This window comes from Zonotrichia leucophrys, chromosome 13 (genome assembly GCF_028769735.1).
Source record: "Zonotrichia leucophrys gambelii isolate GWCS_2022_RI chromosome 13, RI_Zleu_2.0, whole genome shotgun sequence".
Lineage (NCBI taxonomy): Eukaryota > Metazoa > Chordata > Aves > Passeriformes > Passerellidae > Zonotrichia > Zonotrichia leucophrys.
In genome coordinates, this window is record NC_088183.1 from 6,608,965 (window position 1) to 6,626,159 (window position 17,195).

Genomic DNA, 17,195 nt, shown 5'->3' on the forward strand with positions numbered 1-17,195 from the left:
TCTTGCCTCAGAGCGTGGCTTTGTGCAGTTCCACACCCACCTGCCCAGCACGGTGTATGCTGAGGTCCACAAGAGCCACACTATCCAGGTGGAAGTGGAGGCTTATCCCCAACCCAGCATTGTGTGGCTGAAGAACAACAAGACACTGACCATGGAGAGCAGCAGCGAGTTCACCATCACCAGCAGGAACCTGTCAGAAACCAGGTACGGGCCCATCATTCCTCACCAGGGTGCAGAGAGGGGGTAATTCACAAAGGCATCTCCAAACTGCTGGTTGGGCACACTTGGTGATTGAATAGCTTTCTGTGAGTGGATTTTGAGCACTCCTCAGGTGGGTGGGAGCATTAGCAGTCCCTGGGTACCTTCCCACAGCCATCACTCTGGGACTGTGTCTCCCCAGGTACCAGACAGCTCTGGTGCTGGTGCGGGTGAAGCAGGAAGAAGGAGGATTTTACACCATTCGGGCTTCCAATGAGGATGACGAGCAGGAGATCTCCTTCCATCTGCAAATAAATGGTGAGGATGGGCATGCACACACATGGCTGAAGAGAACGGGAGCAGCCTCAAGGGGTGGCACCATCCTTTGCTGCAGAACCCTCAGAACTCAGCCCTTACTCCTGTGGCTGCAGCTCCAGAGTGGTCTTGCTTAAAGGAAGAGCGTTCAAGCAACAAAAACACTTGGGTGAAATATCTCACCCTTAGCCTCAGAGCAAGGGGGAGAGGGAGGCAGCACAGATGCCATCAGCTTGGCCCAAGGTAGTAGATGTGGAGATGATTGTACAGCTGTGATGTCCTGGGCTTTCCCCCATGCTCACCCTTCTCTCCAGTCAAGCTATGTGGGGGCAGATCTCTTCCATAACCCCCTCAAACCTCACTCTTTTTGCTGTTTCCTTTCAAAAATAAACCACAATGGACGTGATGAGTCCCACCTCATCCCTAGGCTATGGCAGGGATACAGCAGACTCACATTCCCCAGAGGAATCATGTTCCCCTTCCATCCTGCATTTAGGAGGGAAGATTAATTCCCATCACTGTCTTTTGGTTTCAGTGCCAGCTAAAGTGGTGGAGCTCAAGGAGAACAGCAGTGCCAGCAGTGGGGAGCAGACTGTAACGTGCTCTGCTGAAGGCATGCCCCAGCCAGAGATCAGCTGGTCTACATGCAGCGACATCAAATGGTGAGTGAGGGATGGAGGCCATGAGAACAGCCACACTTTTGTTAGAATAGCAGGCTGTTATTTAACTGCATTCTGCTGGCACACTCACCTGGGCATCCCCTGGTGGTGTGTGGTCCCTGCTGGCTCTCAGGTGCTTTTGTCCTCTCTGGCCCAGGTGCAGCACCAAGGGCCAGCCCACGCGGCTGCTGGGGAACGAGTCGGCCGAGCTGGGCGTGCAGACCAACGCCTCGTACCACGCCGAGCGGCAGCTCTACCGCGTCAACAGCACCCTGCAGCTGCACAGGGTGCACGAGCCCCTGCTCCTCAGGTGCACCGTGCACAACTTCCTGGGCACCAGCTCCCAGGACATCACTCTGGTGCCACACGGTGAGGGCTGAGATGAGTTTTGGGCCAGCAGTGGGGAGATGGACCTTTCTGTGCTGCCAGCCTGGAAACATGGGTGCTTCTGCCCCAAATGAAGCTTCCTTTGGGTTGACAGAAAAGATTTTTCCAGTGGGAGTGTGGAGCCCTTATGTCCAATGGCCATGGATATGCTCTTCCCCCTGCTGGCAGGGTCATCTCTCTAGGGAGGCAGGACAGGAGTGCCTGAGCAGGTCCCCAGTGCCTTGTTGTTAGCCCACAGGTCACTAGATGGTGCCACGGACTTGAACATCCCAAACATGAGGAAGGATGGTCTCAGCCCTGGCCCATGGCTGACAGCTCTCCCCCAAGCAAAACAGCCCCTCTAGATCTTTTCACCCTCCCATGGCCATACCTCTCCTGAGGCAGAAGGCAGTAACAACCCATCACCCCATCATCCCTGGGGGTTGCAGGTGCTGGGAAAGTGTGCCCAGGAGGAGACTGTCCCCATCCAGAGAACAGCTCAGGGTCAATGTCTGGAGGAGCAGTGTGCAGCGCACAGGGACCTCTCTGCACTGCTCTCCCCTCCTTTCCCTGGCTGCTCAGGCCATGCAGGGGTGGAGGAGTCTGACTGCTGTCCCTGTTCTCTTTGTAGCCTTGCCATTCAAGGTGGTCATCATTTCTGTCATCCTGGCCTTGCTGGTCCTCACTGTGATCTCCCTGATCATCCTGATCGTGCTGTGGCAGAAGGTAAGAGAGGAGAGTGTTCCCAGGCTGACACAATGGTACCCCAGGGTTGGGGTGGCTGGGCCTGAAGATGTCCCAGCTCACCAGGATCTCTGGGCCTGCATCAGTTCCTGTGTGCCCTTGGCATCTCTGGGAGAATGAGAAAATGGCTGTAGGGACCAAAGGCTCCTTAACAAAGTCCACATCCCCCATTCCCTCTCTGACTCCCAGCCTCTCAGATCCCTCTTTTCCCTCTGCTCCCTTTTCCAGAAACCTCGTTATGAAATCCGCTGGAAGGTGATTGAGTCGGTCAGCTCTGATGGGCACGAGTACATCTATGTGGATCCCATGCAGCTCCCTTATGACTCCACCTGGGAGGTGCCCAGGGACAAGCTGGTGTTAGGTAAAGGTTTTTCAGTCCCCCTGATGGATTCCTGAGGTCCTGGCTGTCTGGGGGTGATAATCCAAAAGGGACCAACCCAGAATCCAAGAGATCCCTGGAGATACAATGTGGTCCTGGGACAGGGGGATCATCTAGGACCCCTGCCAACTTTTCCTCCTGGCTGTCTCCTTGCAGGACGCACTCTTGGCTCCGGTGCCTTTGGTCGTGTGGTGGAGGCAACAGCCCATGGCCTGAGCCATTCCCGGTCCACCATGAAGGTGGCGGTCAAAATGCTCAAGTGTGAGTTCTCCCCCTTTCCCCACCCTAAAGCTACAGGAGAAGTCAGTGCCACACTGTCCCCTCCTTGCCCTGCTGCTCACACTGGCTCTCCCCTACAGCCACAGCCCGCACCAGTGAGAAGCAAGCCCTCATGTCCGAGCTGAAGATCATGAGTCACCTGGGACCTCACCTCAACATCGTCAACTTGCTAGGGGCCTGCACCAAAGGAGGTACATGAGCCCTGAGCACCCTGTCTCTGCTTCCCTGGGCTGTGCTTAGGAGGACAACTATCCTTAGATAGAGTAATTCCTGTTTTCTGGTTCCAAATGATTCAACCTTCTCCTAAGAAAGCTGTGTGGACTCTGAACACCTTTCTTCCAACCTGATTGAAACTGGGAAGGCCCAGTTAACCCCCATCTCCCTCCACAAACACAAATTTCAAATGCCAAAAAATGCTCAGTACCAGACAGGTGGCTTTTCCCTTTGGCCCTGCCTTGACACCTTGCAGTCTGGTGATATCCTTGTGCAGTGGAATTCACATCCACGGTGGCCAAGGCAGGGCTGATGCAGTTGTTGTGTCCCACCAGGACCCATCTACATCATCACGGAGTACTGCCGCTACGGGGACCTGGTGGATTACCTGCACCGCAACAAGCACACCTTCCTGCAGGCCTGCGGGGACAAGGCGCGGCGGGAGGCGGAGCTCTACGGGAACACCCCCAAGGAGGACCCTGTGCACAGGTACGGGAAAGCGGCTCTCTCCTCCTCCCTGCTGCCTGCACAGGTACCGGGAAAGCAGCTCTCTCCTCCTCCCTGCTGCCCGCCCAGTCCTGGCCCCATCACGGAGGGAGGCTGGTACTCTCAGGAAGGATCCTGCATTTCTCCAGAGCAGTGAAATAAACGCTGGCCCAGCACTGGGACACAGCTGGCTCCTCTGTTACCTTGTTAGACCAGCCCATGTGCCGACCAGTGACCTCCAAGCAGCTCCTGACAGTGAGGAGTTAGCAAACCGGAGCCTGAGTTTGCTAGCACACCTGCCAGCTGCTCCATGCCAGTTGGGAATATTTCCTGGCACCATTAACTTTATTTGCATAACCATAGCCATGCACTGAGTGCAGAGACACAGGGTTTTGCAGCATGTCTGAACCACTGGAGATCTCAGCTCTGCATTTCCAGGGCAGGTTGAGTTGCTACCGAGCCTAAGGGAGAAGTGCTACAAGGAGGGCAATTGCACAAGAGGTATCACAAGGAAAGGGAAATAGTCCTTTGTCCTTTATCTGGTTGCCAGCTGTAAGGGATGCAGGCACAGCAGTGCAGAGAAATGTTCCCCTGGGAAGTTAGAAAGCAGCACTTCCTTCCAACATACCAAAACAATAGTAAAATAGTGTTACAGCTCCCCCCTGCCCTTTCTGCCTGAAGGCAGCTGAGATCTTCCTAAGCACTATTCCATTTGCACAGCACTTCATCCATGGTGCATTGCTTCTCTGCCAGCTGTGTGGGACATTTTGGTGCTGGGGCTGAGGGTTTGGGAGTTTCAGACTCACAAATCACTGCCCCCAGCCCTCATGTCTCCTCCTCTCCTCTGGGTCTGAGCAGCCTCTTTGCTTCCCCCCACAGCCACCTCTCCATGTCTGTCGAGAGTGACGGGGGCTACATGGACATGAGCAAGGATGACTCCCTGGACTATGTGCCCATGTCTGACATGAAGGGTGAAGTCAAGTATGCTGACATCGAGTCTTCTAACTATGGCACCCCCTATGAGCTGGACAGCTACTCCCCCTCAGGTAACAGCCTGGCCACAGCAGGAGGGAGAGGTGTTTGTGCTTTGGGTGCTGCATGCCTTTGCTTGCAAAGGTCACTTCTGGGACATGTGCAGAAGCAGTGCTGGATGTCCTCACAATGAGAGTTCCTAGCTGTGTCCCTTTGTTTCTGGAGGCAGAGCATTCCCCAATGTGTCCTTCCACTACTGGGAGGTTCACCAGTGTGCTGGGTGACACCAACATCCATCTCTGCTTGCTCTCCAGCTCCTGAAAGGACAGACCGGGTGACACTGATAAATGAGTCTCCACTCCTGAGCTACATGGACTTGGTGGGCTTCAGCTTCCAGGTGGCCAATGGGATGGAGTTCCTGGCTTCCAAAAATGTATGTATTCTGGCTGGTCTGTAGTGGTGGTGGCCAGCAGTGTGTTTTCTGCCATGTCCTGTGGTCAGCTTCCTCCCACTGTCCCTCTGTCCGTGCCAAACTCCTTGTGGGATAAGTGGCTGTGCAATTGAAGAGCTGCTGACCACTTCCCTTTGGAAACACAGTCCTGGAGATCAGCATGATTATATTTGCATGTGACAGCTAACCCTGGCTCACACTGAGCTTCAGATCTCAAATTCCCTGACTCTGTGCTCCTCCTGAGCTGTGTTCAGCACAGCTGTGGCATTATATCATCCCTGTTTACTGGGATGGCCAAACAGCCTGCAGGCAGCTAAAGCACAAGGCACTCTGCAGCAAGCAACTACTCTTCCTAGACCCTTATTGCATTGCATTCTCTGAGCACCCCAGGGCTCAGCAGAAATGCTTGTTCAGTGGAAATTAAGCCACCATGGAGGACTAGATTCTGGAGTTTCCTAAGGTCTGGCTTAGCCCAGGGCAGGCAGTAATATAGCTGGATTGTGTAAAGCATCTCACAGGAGAGGGCTAACAGAAGGAGTCAATGGCATCAATGCAGAGAGAAATTCCTGGCTCTGTGCCCCCAGCCAGACAGTCTGATCCCTAAAAGTGCATGGTCAGTGCTCCCACAGCAAATGGCAGGGCTGCTCATACAGAAAACATCCAACATGCTGGAAGACTAGGAGGCACAAGCCTGGTGTAACTCTGATGTGTTCTGGCTGCTGGGCTGGGTTGTCCAAACAGAGATGGAGACACCCCCTCCTCCCAGCCCACCACGTCCCCTTGCTGGGTCCATCCCTGGCAATTCCCTCTGCTGGCTTGGTCAGGTTCCCCCTGCTGGATCTGCATGGCTGATGCTGTCACGGAGGAAGCAGTCCAGGCAAACAGCAAAAATGTGTCAGCTCTGCTGGTGGTGGAGCCATGATTGTCCCTAGAGGTGAAGGAGACACCTGAAATGGCATGAGGTGACTCCTGCAGCCCCGGGTGTGGGTTGATGCTGGAGCTGCGCTGTGTTCTCAGGCTGTGAGAAGGCTCCTCACAGTGACAGTGCTCTGTGTCCCCCTGCAGTGTGTGCACCGTGACCTGGCTGCCAGGAATGTCCTCATCTGTGAGGGGAAGCTGGTGAAGATATGTGACTTTGGCCTGGCGAGGGACATCATGAGGGATTCCAACTATATCTCCAAAGGCAGTGTGAGTACCAGTGTGAGCCTTGCAAGCTCCTTCTTCCCAAGGCTCTGGGTCTGGCATCCCCTACATGGTCCCCCTGTGAGCCACCTGTCCACCAGTGTGCCCAGAGGTGGTGACAGGGCAGGACTCTCAGGAGATGATGTCAACAGCCAACCATCCTTCACTTTGTTGGCTCTGCACACTGTCAAGTAGCAGAATTGCTTGCCCACATCTCCTGGCTCTTTACAGAAGAACCTGAAGTAGCAAAACTCAGGATTGTCCCCTGCACACTGTCCTGATCACAGCAGCAGTGCTGCATCCTGCCAGCTCTGAGTGTGGTCCTGAGCCTCAGGCAGGAGGAGGGCAAGGTTGGGCAGCTTGGTAGGGCTGTAGTGACTCACTGACCACTCTGGGAAGAGATTCACAGGATTCTGCTCTAACCACTAGACCGCAAGTTAAGAAGAAGTGTCTTCTTACAAGCAGCTACTTTCCAGAGAAATGTCTCCAATCTTTCAATGCAGGAGAGGACAAGGCTGTAATTGAGCTTTGCCAGAAAGCATTTCCTTGTGATTTTAACAACAACCTCTCCACTCCAGCCCTGAGGCATTAGTGAATCTCCAATCCCAAGCAAAACAGGCCATGTAATTCCCAGAGAAACTGAGGCTGAGAATGGAGACTGGTGCCTTAAACCCAACCTTTATCTAATCTGCAAAGTTCTGCAAAGCTCTCTCATGCTTTCTCCCACGTGCTGTCAAACAGGTACTCAGAGCTTGGTCAGGGAGACCCTCCCCCAGAGGGGTTGGGGTTTTCAGTCCAGCCTTGACATAGCTGGTTTCCTGTCCAAAATGGGAAATGAAACTGAGCCCCTTTGCAATCCTTCCTGGAGATTATTTTGGTATTCATTGTGCAAGCAAATTCCAGGAGCAGCAGCCAGTTCTGCATACAAGGTGGACAAGTGAGGCTTTCGTTTTTATTACTCTGAGTGAGTAAGAACAGAAAATAAGCTGGATGTTATCTTTTCTGGTCATCCCTTAGCCTCCAGCCTGGTCTCAGGTTTCCAAAGTCAGGAGTTTTTGGTCAGGTTGTGCAAGCCACTGGCCTCATCGAGAGTGAGGGAACAGAGAACACACACTGTGACATGTGTGCATTCATCACGGCAGGCTGGGATGGAAATGGACACAGCACATCCCTTCTTTCCTCCTGCCTGCTGGGTCTGTTCTGCACAAAGAGAGACAACTGATCCCTCTTAGAACTGACTGACAGCAGATGTCAACAGATGTGTTGGACTCACAGGCAGATCTGAAGGCTCTTCTTCACTTGTAATTTGGGTGTCAGGCTCTTATCTGTCGAAACAACTGCTGTGGGTAGAGCTGACTCTCTTCTTGTTTCATTTTTGATACTCTCTTAGACCTTCTTGCCCCTTAAGTGGATGGCTCCAGAGAGCATCTTCAACAACCTCTACACTACCCTGAGTGATGTGTGGTCTTTTGGGATTCTTCTTTGGGAGATATTCACCCTAGGTGAGTGCCCTGGAGATCATGGTGGTGTCTGTAGTTCTGATAGCATGTTAGCAGGATCCCTTCTGAAACAATAAAAATGCATTTCTAACCCCCAAGTCCCTACTTTACCAGTCAGAGTAGCACTTCATTCCCTGTCTCCTTCTTCCCCATGCTTACGTTGCCTTTGGAAGTGAAATGAAACAAGAAAGGTAAAGAAATAAGAACACCTTGGTGTGAAATGCATGTTGGCTGGATGATGGCCTGCAATCCTGCAGCCTAATTCCTGCTCTCCTTCTACCCCCAGGAGGGACTCCATACCCTGAGCTGCCCATGAATGAACAGTTCTACAATGCCATCAAACGTGGCTATCGGATGTCCAAACCCACCCACGCCTCTGATGAGATGTAAGTGCTGTCAGCATGTGTTTCCCCTGGATGTGCTCTACATGCCACAGCAGCATTTCTACCTGTTTTCCTCACCTGATAACCCATTGCTCTCCCTTCCCTCTTGGCAGCTACAGCATCATGCAGAAGTGCTGGGAGGAGAAGTTTGAGATCAGGCCGTCCTTCTCACAGCTGGTGGTGCTTATGGGAAACCTCCTGGTGGATTGCTACAGGAAGGTATGTCCAAAGGACCCTGTGCTGGAGGGACAGAAGAGGGTCAGTGCCTTGGTGAGGGCCCTCAGTCAGGCTTTGGAGACCCGTGTTGAGTCAGGTCTGGACTTTCTTCAGGAGTCTTTGGTTAGGTTGTGCAAGTCAGTGGCCTCATGGAGAGTCAGGGAACAGAGAACACACACTGTGACATGTGTACATTCATCATGGCAGAGGGTTTTGCTGTGACCAAGGCTGCCGTAGTTGGAGCAGCCAGTGAAGATGGTTTGGGCATCCCAGGAACACTGCTGAGACAACTGCATTGCCAGACAGCAGCTGGTAACTCAGCAACTGCAGAAATCAGAACTGGGAGGAGATCAAAATCCTGCCCCCAACCATGTGGTATTTTGGAGCTGTGAAGTTGTGCCACTGATCTCTCCCTTAGGAAAGGTTCATGGTTTCTCTCTGTTGGAGTAAGGAAAGCTGAACCCAGCTAGGAGATGCCAGCCCCTCTAGAAAAACCTGGCAGGCAGGAAAAGGAAACCCATCACAAATGCATTCTCCCAACTCACAAGACCTCTCCCTTTCTTTGGTCCCCTCCTGTGGGAGCAGAGGTACCAGCAGGTGGATGAGGAGTTCATGAAGAGCGACCACCCCGCGGTCGTGCGCACCAGGCCCGCGGTTCCCGTGCTGAACAACGCCCGCCTGGCTGCCAGCTCCCCCAGCAGCCACATCCTGTACACAGCCGTGCACCAGCACGGGGGCGAGAACGACTACATCATCCCCCTCCCCGACCCCAAACCCGAGGGGAGCTCTGACCTCCCCCAGGAGGCCTCCATCAGCAGGGCCAGGTGAGAACATTGCTCCTGAGCACTGTCCTTTCCCCCAGCTGTCCAAATCTGAAACGGGCACCTCAGGAGAAAATGGGGATGCTCTGTTGAGGCACAGACTAGGGGTGGATGTACTGGGAGAGAAGGAGGGCAGTGTCACCCTATCTGAGGTGCTGTGACCTGTGTGAGCCCACAAGGATGGGGATAAACCAGAGGAGCTGGGACATGAGCTAAGATAGGGCACAGTGTCACATCCCTGCACAGGTGAGGACAAGCAGTTCCTCTCACGGGGAGGGAAGCACGCAGGGAACCATGTTCTGTAGAACCCACCCAGGCATGTGTTGTGTTTGAAGGCTGAATAGACCCACCTGGTATGGTCTGTTCCACTGGGGGAAGCTGCTCAGATACAGTGGGGCTGTTGGGAACTCAACACACTTCCCAGTTTCTGGGAATCCTCTCCCACCCAGAGACCTGGGACAGGACACTCATTTCTCTCTCCCTCTTTTCTCCCTTCAGCTCTATGCTGAACGAGGCCAACACATCATCTACAATATCCTGTGACAGCCCTCTGGGCCTCCAGCAGGACGAGGAGCAGGAATCTGACCCACAGCCAGGCTGCCAGGAGCCAACCACAGGACACCAAGAGGTGGAGGAAAGTTTCCTGTAGTCAGAGCTGGGCTGACTTTGCATCTCCCTATGGAGAGGCCAGCTGAGGGGGCTGACCCAGATGTCACAGAGAGCCATGCTTGTGCTTGTACATCAGGACATCCCCTCCTGCACCAGCATTCCTCCTTCCCTCCTGTCTCCCAGTGCTGGTTGGGGAATTAAAGACTTTTCCCCATTGTCATCCCCTTCCCCCTTAAAAAGAGGTGTCTCAGTGCGAGACACCCTCTACATCACTGCCACATCCTCCTCAGTGACCAAACCACTGCAGGAGGGAGACATCTCACAGACCAACACCTTTTCAAGTGGAAGACGTGGCTGGATCCCCACGAGAGGCCACTTTGTGCATTGCTAAGATGACATTCCAGCCTCTTCCTCCTCCATGGCACAGGGTTTCGTCTCCTCTGCACCAGCACTTCTCTGATGGTCTCAGCACCAGCCACACTGTGGTTCTGTGAAATGCCACTGGGACAGATCATCCACCTGGAGCCCATTGCTGGGCTGTAGAGAACCTGCAGCACCAACCTTCAGCTGCTGGAGGCCAGGAGTACTGGATTGGATTCTCCTCCAAGCCTGAAGAGGCCAGCCAGTGTCTGGGAGGTACAGAATTCCCATTTTCCTCTCTTGGCAGTGCTTCCATGGTGGATGGAGCATCACAAGCACTACAGGTGTTCACAGCTCTGGGGCACAGCTCTGCACCCACCTGGAGGCTGTCACACCCTTCTGTGCCCAGTGTGGCACCAGGAGCCCCAGGGACATGCCAGGAGCTCCAAATGCCCTCACAATGACTTGGTTATAAAGCAAAGAGGGCAGTCACTGTTGTTAGTGTTGTCTGTGTGGACACTAAGCTAATTTTTCTCCATTGAAGATTTAAAGGGAACAAATATATTAATCCACTAGCCAGGGCCAGTATAAGGAAGCAATATGGTTATTCATTAATCTACTGCCACTACAGCCAGCCCATCTGCTGGGAAATCATATAACCACGCCAGCTGCAGAATCCTTGTGCCTTATCTTTGGGAAGCAAAGGCTCACCTTTGATAAACTGTTCACCCAAACACCCCTTCTCAGGATGGGAGGGCTCACCCTTCCCTCCTGAGTCACAGCAAGATTATGGGCAGCAATAAGGATAGCAGAACACCAACCCAGGCATAGCTCCAAAGAAAAAGAGGGAGAGTGGCTGGGAAGCTCCTTGGTCACAGCTGAACTGTATCTCACACCCTGCAACCTTCTGGGGTCAGTCAGAGCCACTTGCAGCCTGCTAGGGCTGTGAAATATCACAGAGAACCAAGCAGGGCAAGAGGAACTGGGGAGGATTCCTTTCTCTTGGAGAGTGTTTTGAAAACTAAACAGGTCCAGACCTTCCCCCTGCTTCTGCCCTCCTTCCCCACTTCTCACCAATGAGTCAGGGGCTTCTTGTGCTCTCAGCTGGCACTGAATGAGCAGACCCAAAGCAGGAGGAGCACCAGGCTTTGGAAATCAGTTGTGAGCCCCACCTCTGCAGAGATGAAAGCTGGACCCCCAAAACCACAGCTCTGACACCACAGAAGACAGCAGGTTTTTCTCTGAAATGAGTTTCACTTCACACAGAGCTCTGTTCACTGCATGTCCCCTGCTCCCATTAACTCTTCCTTGCCCTACTCTTGCACATCTCTCTGTGCATCCTACAGGAACTGCACAGGCAGGTTCACAAAATCAGAAATTCAGGCAGCATCTTGCTGGGCTTCTGCCACCTCAGAGCCACTGAGAATTTAATTTTCTTTTCAAAATATGGAACTTCTGTCAGAAATCCCCAGCAGAACAGCTTCTGTTTAAAGTTTTCTGCCATTCCGGTTCTGCCATTTATGCAGCTAAAGGAGGAGTAGGTGTTTTGTGGGCTGATGTCCTTGGTAAAATGTGAACATAAGAAATAGCACTTTTAGTGGCAGCCAGCAGAGGATATTTTCAGCCTATGTGGTCAGATTCCCCACCATCCATAGGAAACATACTGTGAATGACAACTGTTTTTCCATCCTCTGTTCCTCTTGCTTGTAATGAAGGAGCCCTCTCCTGTGGCCACAGTTCATTAAATAATCCTCTCTGCAGAGAAGCAGTAATTTATGAGATCCTTTGGGTCAGATCACTTGATTTCTTTTTAACATGTAAGGTGCTTGATAGGATCTGTGTCACTGCAACTTGAGCCCAGAGGATGGCACATCAGATTATCCTAATAGCCCCTGTCTGCACCAGCTCCATTTTTAATTAATCCTTCTCTACCAAAGGTGACCAGAAGTACCCAGTACTCCAGGTGAGGTCAAGCCTAGACCTCACACAGGGCATTAACAATTCTGGCCTGTGCTGGTCTCAGCTTGCCTGGTGTAGCTTTGGATAATTTTGGCTTTTTCCCAGCCACAACATACTGAGAGCTTAGAGTCATCCTCTGACCCATCTAGGCACCTACGTCTTTCTACACTTGTAGCATTTCTAACCAAGCTACTCCCTGCTGTTCCAGACATTGGGTCATCAGCAAATTTTGTTAACAAACTGTTATTTTTGGGCTGGACTGACTAATAAAAATATTAGATACTTCTGGCAACCAGAACAATCTGAGAGAGCTACTTTTACTACCTTCCTTCAGCCCAAAGATTTCCCCATCTATTAACACCTTCTCACTTTCCCTTTGGCATTTCCTTATTTCAAAAATCCTGTTCTAAACTTCATTTTGTACAGATTTAATTGCTAATTAAATTACTAATTTCCCACTATCAAATAGTTTCCACAGTCCTGGAAGGGGAGATCTCCCTGCTGGGGTAGCTCAGGTATCCTGTCCTATTAGCTGGCCATTAGCAACATTTGAATGCCTATTGCATTTTGTCCCTTTTGTAGATTTACTGCAATTATGATTTGCATCAAAAATCTGTTCTGGCTGCTGATGGGATGCTACTCCCACCTCCCTATTCCTTCTTAAAGTAGGTATGCCAGACTTTGCAAAATGGTACATTCTGCACTCCAGAGGAATGTGACCAAATACTTGCCCTTGGCCCGTGATTTTAAGGGCTGAGTCTTGCACTTTGTGGTATTTTCCTGTCCTTACTCAACCTTTCACAGCACCTTTAGCAAGTTGCAGTGACCAGACCTTCTCAGCCAGGGACAAGCTGGCAGCTGGACAAAGCCAACATATTTTCCTAAGGATCCCTCCAAGAGAGGGCTTGGCAGAGCTGGGGATGACAGATCCAGCCCCACACTCCCTCTCTCTCTGCTCCAGTCCCTGCATGGCCTGGCAGGTGAGGGCCAGGAGAAAGGTTTGCCTGTTCTGGGCCCATCAGTTTTGTAGCCATAATTTCGCAGTGAGACTCTGAAGGGAACTGGTCCCACTGGGTTTTCTGGTTTGATAATCAGTATTTTTGTTTGGGTGTGTTTTTGTGTTTAGAGGTGGACCCAAACTGAGCCCCCCATGAAGGAACACATGCCACAGCTTGGGCCCATCTCTAGTGCAATATCTTTTTATTTGTAGATTATATTTTACTCTACAGCTGTTACATTGTTATCAGAACCAGTATATGCATAATCCTACTGCCATTCACTATTTCATATGTGTATCCCAGAAACTAATGCAGCACTCTGGTGTCTCTTTCCACATTTAGGTGTTCCTCAGACTGATGTGTGCACAGGTTTTAATCCTTTTGTCCTTCTCAGTTTGTGTTATTTCCTGAAGCGCGAGTGTCACGTTTCGTGTTTGTTTGTGTTGTGTGAAATCTAGAGCACAGTGGACTTTACTTGTGACTAAATTGTCTCTGTTCACCTGCCAAGGGGGCTGTGGCAGGGTCCCACGGGGATGGGGCAGAAGTGCAGTGCAGATGTGCAAGCCAGGGGAAGTCAGCCAGGAGCGAGAAGCAGCTCTTCTCTTTCTTCCCAGCCAGGGCTCTGGGCTGTGGGGAGACAGCGCCACAAATGCAGGGCACTGAGCACTCAGGGCTTGCCTCTGAGGAAGCCCAAGGTCTGTGCAGAGCTAGCAGATCTGGAGAAGGGGATTTCACAGAGTGCTGAGGAGACAAAGCCTCTGTTCCAACACACACGTGCAAGGAGGAGCCATGGCTGGGCTCAGTGCCTGGCTCAGGTTCCAGGATCATCAGGGAGCCTGGATGCAGCCTGGATGTGCTCCCACTTGGAGAGCACAGAGGTTGCCCTTTGGTGGGCCTCAGTGCCCTTTTGGCACCCTTTGCCTCGGGCGGTTGCCAGGCAGAGAGCAGCCAGGGCAGCTCCAGGGCCACACAGGGCATTGCTGCAGCACATCCCAGCCCTGCCTGCATGCTGAGTGTGACACTGGAGGCACCATGGCATCTGCAGCACCTGCCCAAAGCAGGCCAGATATTGCTAAGAATACCTTTTCATAGCCCAGCAGACGGGTTGTTGGGCTACCAGCATCATTCCCATTTTTCACCTGGAGACCTGAGGCCTCTGGGACAGGCCAGGGTGGATCTGGTTGGCTTTGGCAAAGGCAGGGGAGCTGCTCCAGCAGCACTTTGGAGAGAGGACTCGTGCCTGGGGTGGGAGGCCTTCAGTGTCCCATCATTCCTCTTCTTTCCTCCTTCATGGACTGATTGTACCAGAACTGCCAATCTTGCCCAAAGTGTGCCCTCTCCCCATCTGCTGTGCTGGCTTGCTGGCATCACACGGTTCCTCTGCAGCCTTTCTGAACAGCAGCAGCACCTATCTCCATGCTCTCTGTCAAAATCACCATGAGGGCAAAGGGAAAAACAGAGTTCAGACTAAGGTACCAAAGAGTTAACACTTTTCTAGGTTTACAGTTGTATTTGTAGGATTTGTACTATGTCACATTTATAGCCATGAGATATTATTTTTATGCTGTAAACTTTTACAAATACGTTTTTAAAGAAAGAGTTTAAAAATAAAGGTGTTTTTCATTTTGCAAAGTCCCATCTCTTCCTTTATTTGCCTGCTTTTGGTTGCTCCCACTCAGATGGGGCTGGGAACACAGCTTAACCCTGTGGTGGGTGAAAGCTAAGCATGTTAATACCCTGTGCATGACCCCAGTGCTTAGTGAAAGCCCAGCTGGGAGCCAGGCAGGGAGAAGCACTGCAGGGAGCAGCTGAGCCCAGAGACAGGGTAAGGAAAAGGGGCAGGATCTGCCCCATCTCTGGTGGCTGTGCTGCTTGTGGGTCATGGGGGTGGAGGGAAGGATAGCAGGAATCATTCCCATATGTACCCCCATTGGCTTGGCCCCTTGGAGCATTGCTGGGTCTGTGCTCAGATCAGGGTGGGCATGCAGGAGAAATGACAAACTGAGCAGTGGCTGGGCTGAAGGGGATGCAGATACCACAGCACTGATTTTCCCACCTAGTTTGATAGCTCAGGGCAGTGGGAGGCCCTGGAGGCAGCAACAGGGCAGGGCACCAGAGGAGTCACCCTGCAGCACACAGGGCTCCCCTGCCCAGCTCTTCTCCCTTTCCTCTATTTGCTGATGCCCTCAAAAGCTGCAACTCCAAAATCCTGGCTCCCCACACCACCACTCCCTCAGATCCACATGCTCTCTGCTCCTATCACCTTTCCCCAGTCACCTTTCAGAGGCACTGAGCTCCCCCAGCCATGAGAGACAGGCACCCTGTGAATCTTGCCCAAAGTTTTCTCCTCTCTAGCTCAAATGTAGCTGCTCCTCCAAAATCCATCTCAAGCTACAGAGCAGTGATGTTTGCACCTTCTCTGAGCCACATGCTTGGAAAGCCCAAGGTTGCTGCAAAGAGGGGTTTTTGGTTAAATCATATCAGTGCTGACCCTGTTTTCTGGCTTCATAATGAAGCCCCACTGGTATCAGTTGTGCCTCCCTCAGCTCCTGGAAGCTCCCTGTGTACCCAGAGGTCCAAGGCATGGAGAGCAGCAGCAAGCAGGTCCAGGTTCCAGCAAGGCTCCCTTTCCCAGCCTTTCCTGGGTTCCTGCCTGTCCTGGGTTGCTGCCTTTGCTCATTTTTCCAGAGTGGAGGTTTGCAGCCTTCCCTGACCAGCTCAGGCTGATTCTCCCCAGATATGCTCTGAGTCACCTGGCATGGCTCAGTCAGGGCATTTTTCTCCAGGAGCTGAATCAGCAGGGAGAAAAAGAATCCCCTTCTGTCCAGAGGGCTGCATCAAATCCTGGGGGGAAGCAGAGAGGGGGAATTGGCAGAGCTCAGCCCTGAGCCCTGCAGGCTCCCACTGATCCCTACCCAGCAGAGCTTTTGCATGTCAGCCTGTGCCGGAGTGGGGTCCTGGGGCTGGAAATGAGCAGGACAACATGGGGACCCCCAGCAGGACCTTTTCCCTACCCCAAAACAAGTCTCGTCTGCAGTGATGAGACAGACACTCCATGGAAGAGCTCAGGGAAGCAGAGAGACTGCAGGGACAAACGCAGGAGCTGTGGGGCACCAACAGGACACATGTGTCCCACATGTGTCCCCAAACTGCTGCAGTGCAGTTCAGGCAGGGGTGGCACCACGGCCAGCTGTGCTCAGTGCTGGGGTCCCACTACATGTGTCCCCAAACTGCTGCAGTGTAGTTAAGGCAGGCATAGCACCACGGCCAGCTGTGCTCAGTGCTGGGGTCCCACAGGGAAACAACTCCCAGTGCTCCCAACCAGGGCTCACAGCAGCCTCCATTCCCCCTTCCCAGCCAGTCTACCAGGCACTGAGCACGTTTCATCCCATCTTGCACGACCAGCAGGGCCTCCACAGATACTCCTGAGCTTCAAGTTGTTCCAAGTAAGGTTGCAGCTTCTCCGAGAGCCTCCTTGCCCTGTGCTCAGAGCTGCAGTTCCAGCAGCACTCCTGTGGCTGAGCTGCTGCTTGCACATTAGATTTGGGGTGCAGGAGGAAGAGAGGGACACAAAAGAGGGAGGGACCCCAAGTTTGTCCCAGTGAGCATCCCCAGGTGTGCCCAGTCCAGGCTGTCACCTGGGGGCCACTGCCAGCAGAGATGCTGTGCAAGGGGCCCCCTCAAAGAGAAGAAGCAAGGCTGAGAGATTGTTTCCCTTCTCTCTATTAAACCTGTCTGGTTTAATACTTATTCACATTGGTGAGTCAGTTCTCTCTGAGCTGGCATTTGTTCCTGGAAAAAAAAAAAGAGCCTTAAAAAGAAGAAGGAGGGAAACAAACATCCTTTAAAAAGCCCCTTTGGCTCGAAAGGAGGAAAGAATAATCAAGCAGACATCTCCTGTGGCCCAGCTGCCTGACAACCCCCAGCTCTGGGCAGCAGCCCCCCAGAGCACCATGCTGCCTCTAATTCATGTTCTTCTTCCCTGCACCCTGCCAGGAAAAACTGCTGAGGGGAAATGTTCCTTGGCCAAAAGCTGCCTTTCCTTCTCTCTGGAGTCCCTCACAGTCTCCAGCCATCCTTCTGGCCAAACCCAAGAGCTCTCCATG

At 52.5% G+C, this 17,195-nt stretch overlaps 1 protein-coding gene across 2 annotated transcripts in view; it reads left to right on the forward strand.

The window, feature by feature from the left end:
• Positions 1–14,704, forward strand: part of PDGFRB (platelet derived growth factor receptor beta) — a 32,005-nt gene extending 17,301 nt beyond the window's left edge. For both annotated transcript variants that reach the window (XM_064724727.1, XM_064724728.1), the window contains exons 7-23: positions 12–204; positions 401–516; positions 1,049–1,175; positions 1,330–1,541; positions 2,170–2,264; positions 2,511–2,643; positions 2,818–2,922; positions 3,021–3,131; positions 3,489–3,642; positions 4,519–4,685; positions 4,926–5,044; positions 6,128–6,250; positions 7,635–7,746; positions 8,030–8,129; positions 8,240–8,345; positions 8,928–9,166; positions 9,662–14,704. In XM_064724727.1, the coding sequence (XP_064580797.1) occupies positions 12–204; positions 401–516; positions 1,049–1,175; positions 1,330–1,541; positions 2,170–2,264; positions 2,511–2,643; positions 2,818–2,922; positions 3,021–3,131; positions 3,489–3,642; positions 4,519–4,685; positions 4,926–5,044; positions 6,128–6,250; positions 7,635–7,746; positions 8,030–8,129; positions 8,240–8,345; positions 8,928–9,166; positions 9,662–9,812 (2,363 nt within the window). In that variant the 3' untranslated portion in view covers positions 9,813–14,704. The remainder of the gene's footprint in view (positions 1–11; positions 205–400; positions 517–1,048; positions 1,176–1,329; positions 1,542–2,169; positions 2,265–2,510; positions 2,644–2,817; positions 2,923–3,020; positions 3,132–3,488; positions 3,643–4,518; positions 4,686–4,925; positions 5,045–6,127; positions 6,251–7,634; positions 7,747–8,029; positions 8,130–8,239; positions 8,346–8,927; positions 9,167–9,661) is intronic.
• Positions 14,705–17,195: the final 2,491 nt, after the last annotated feature.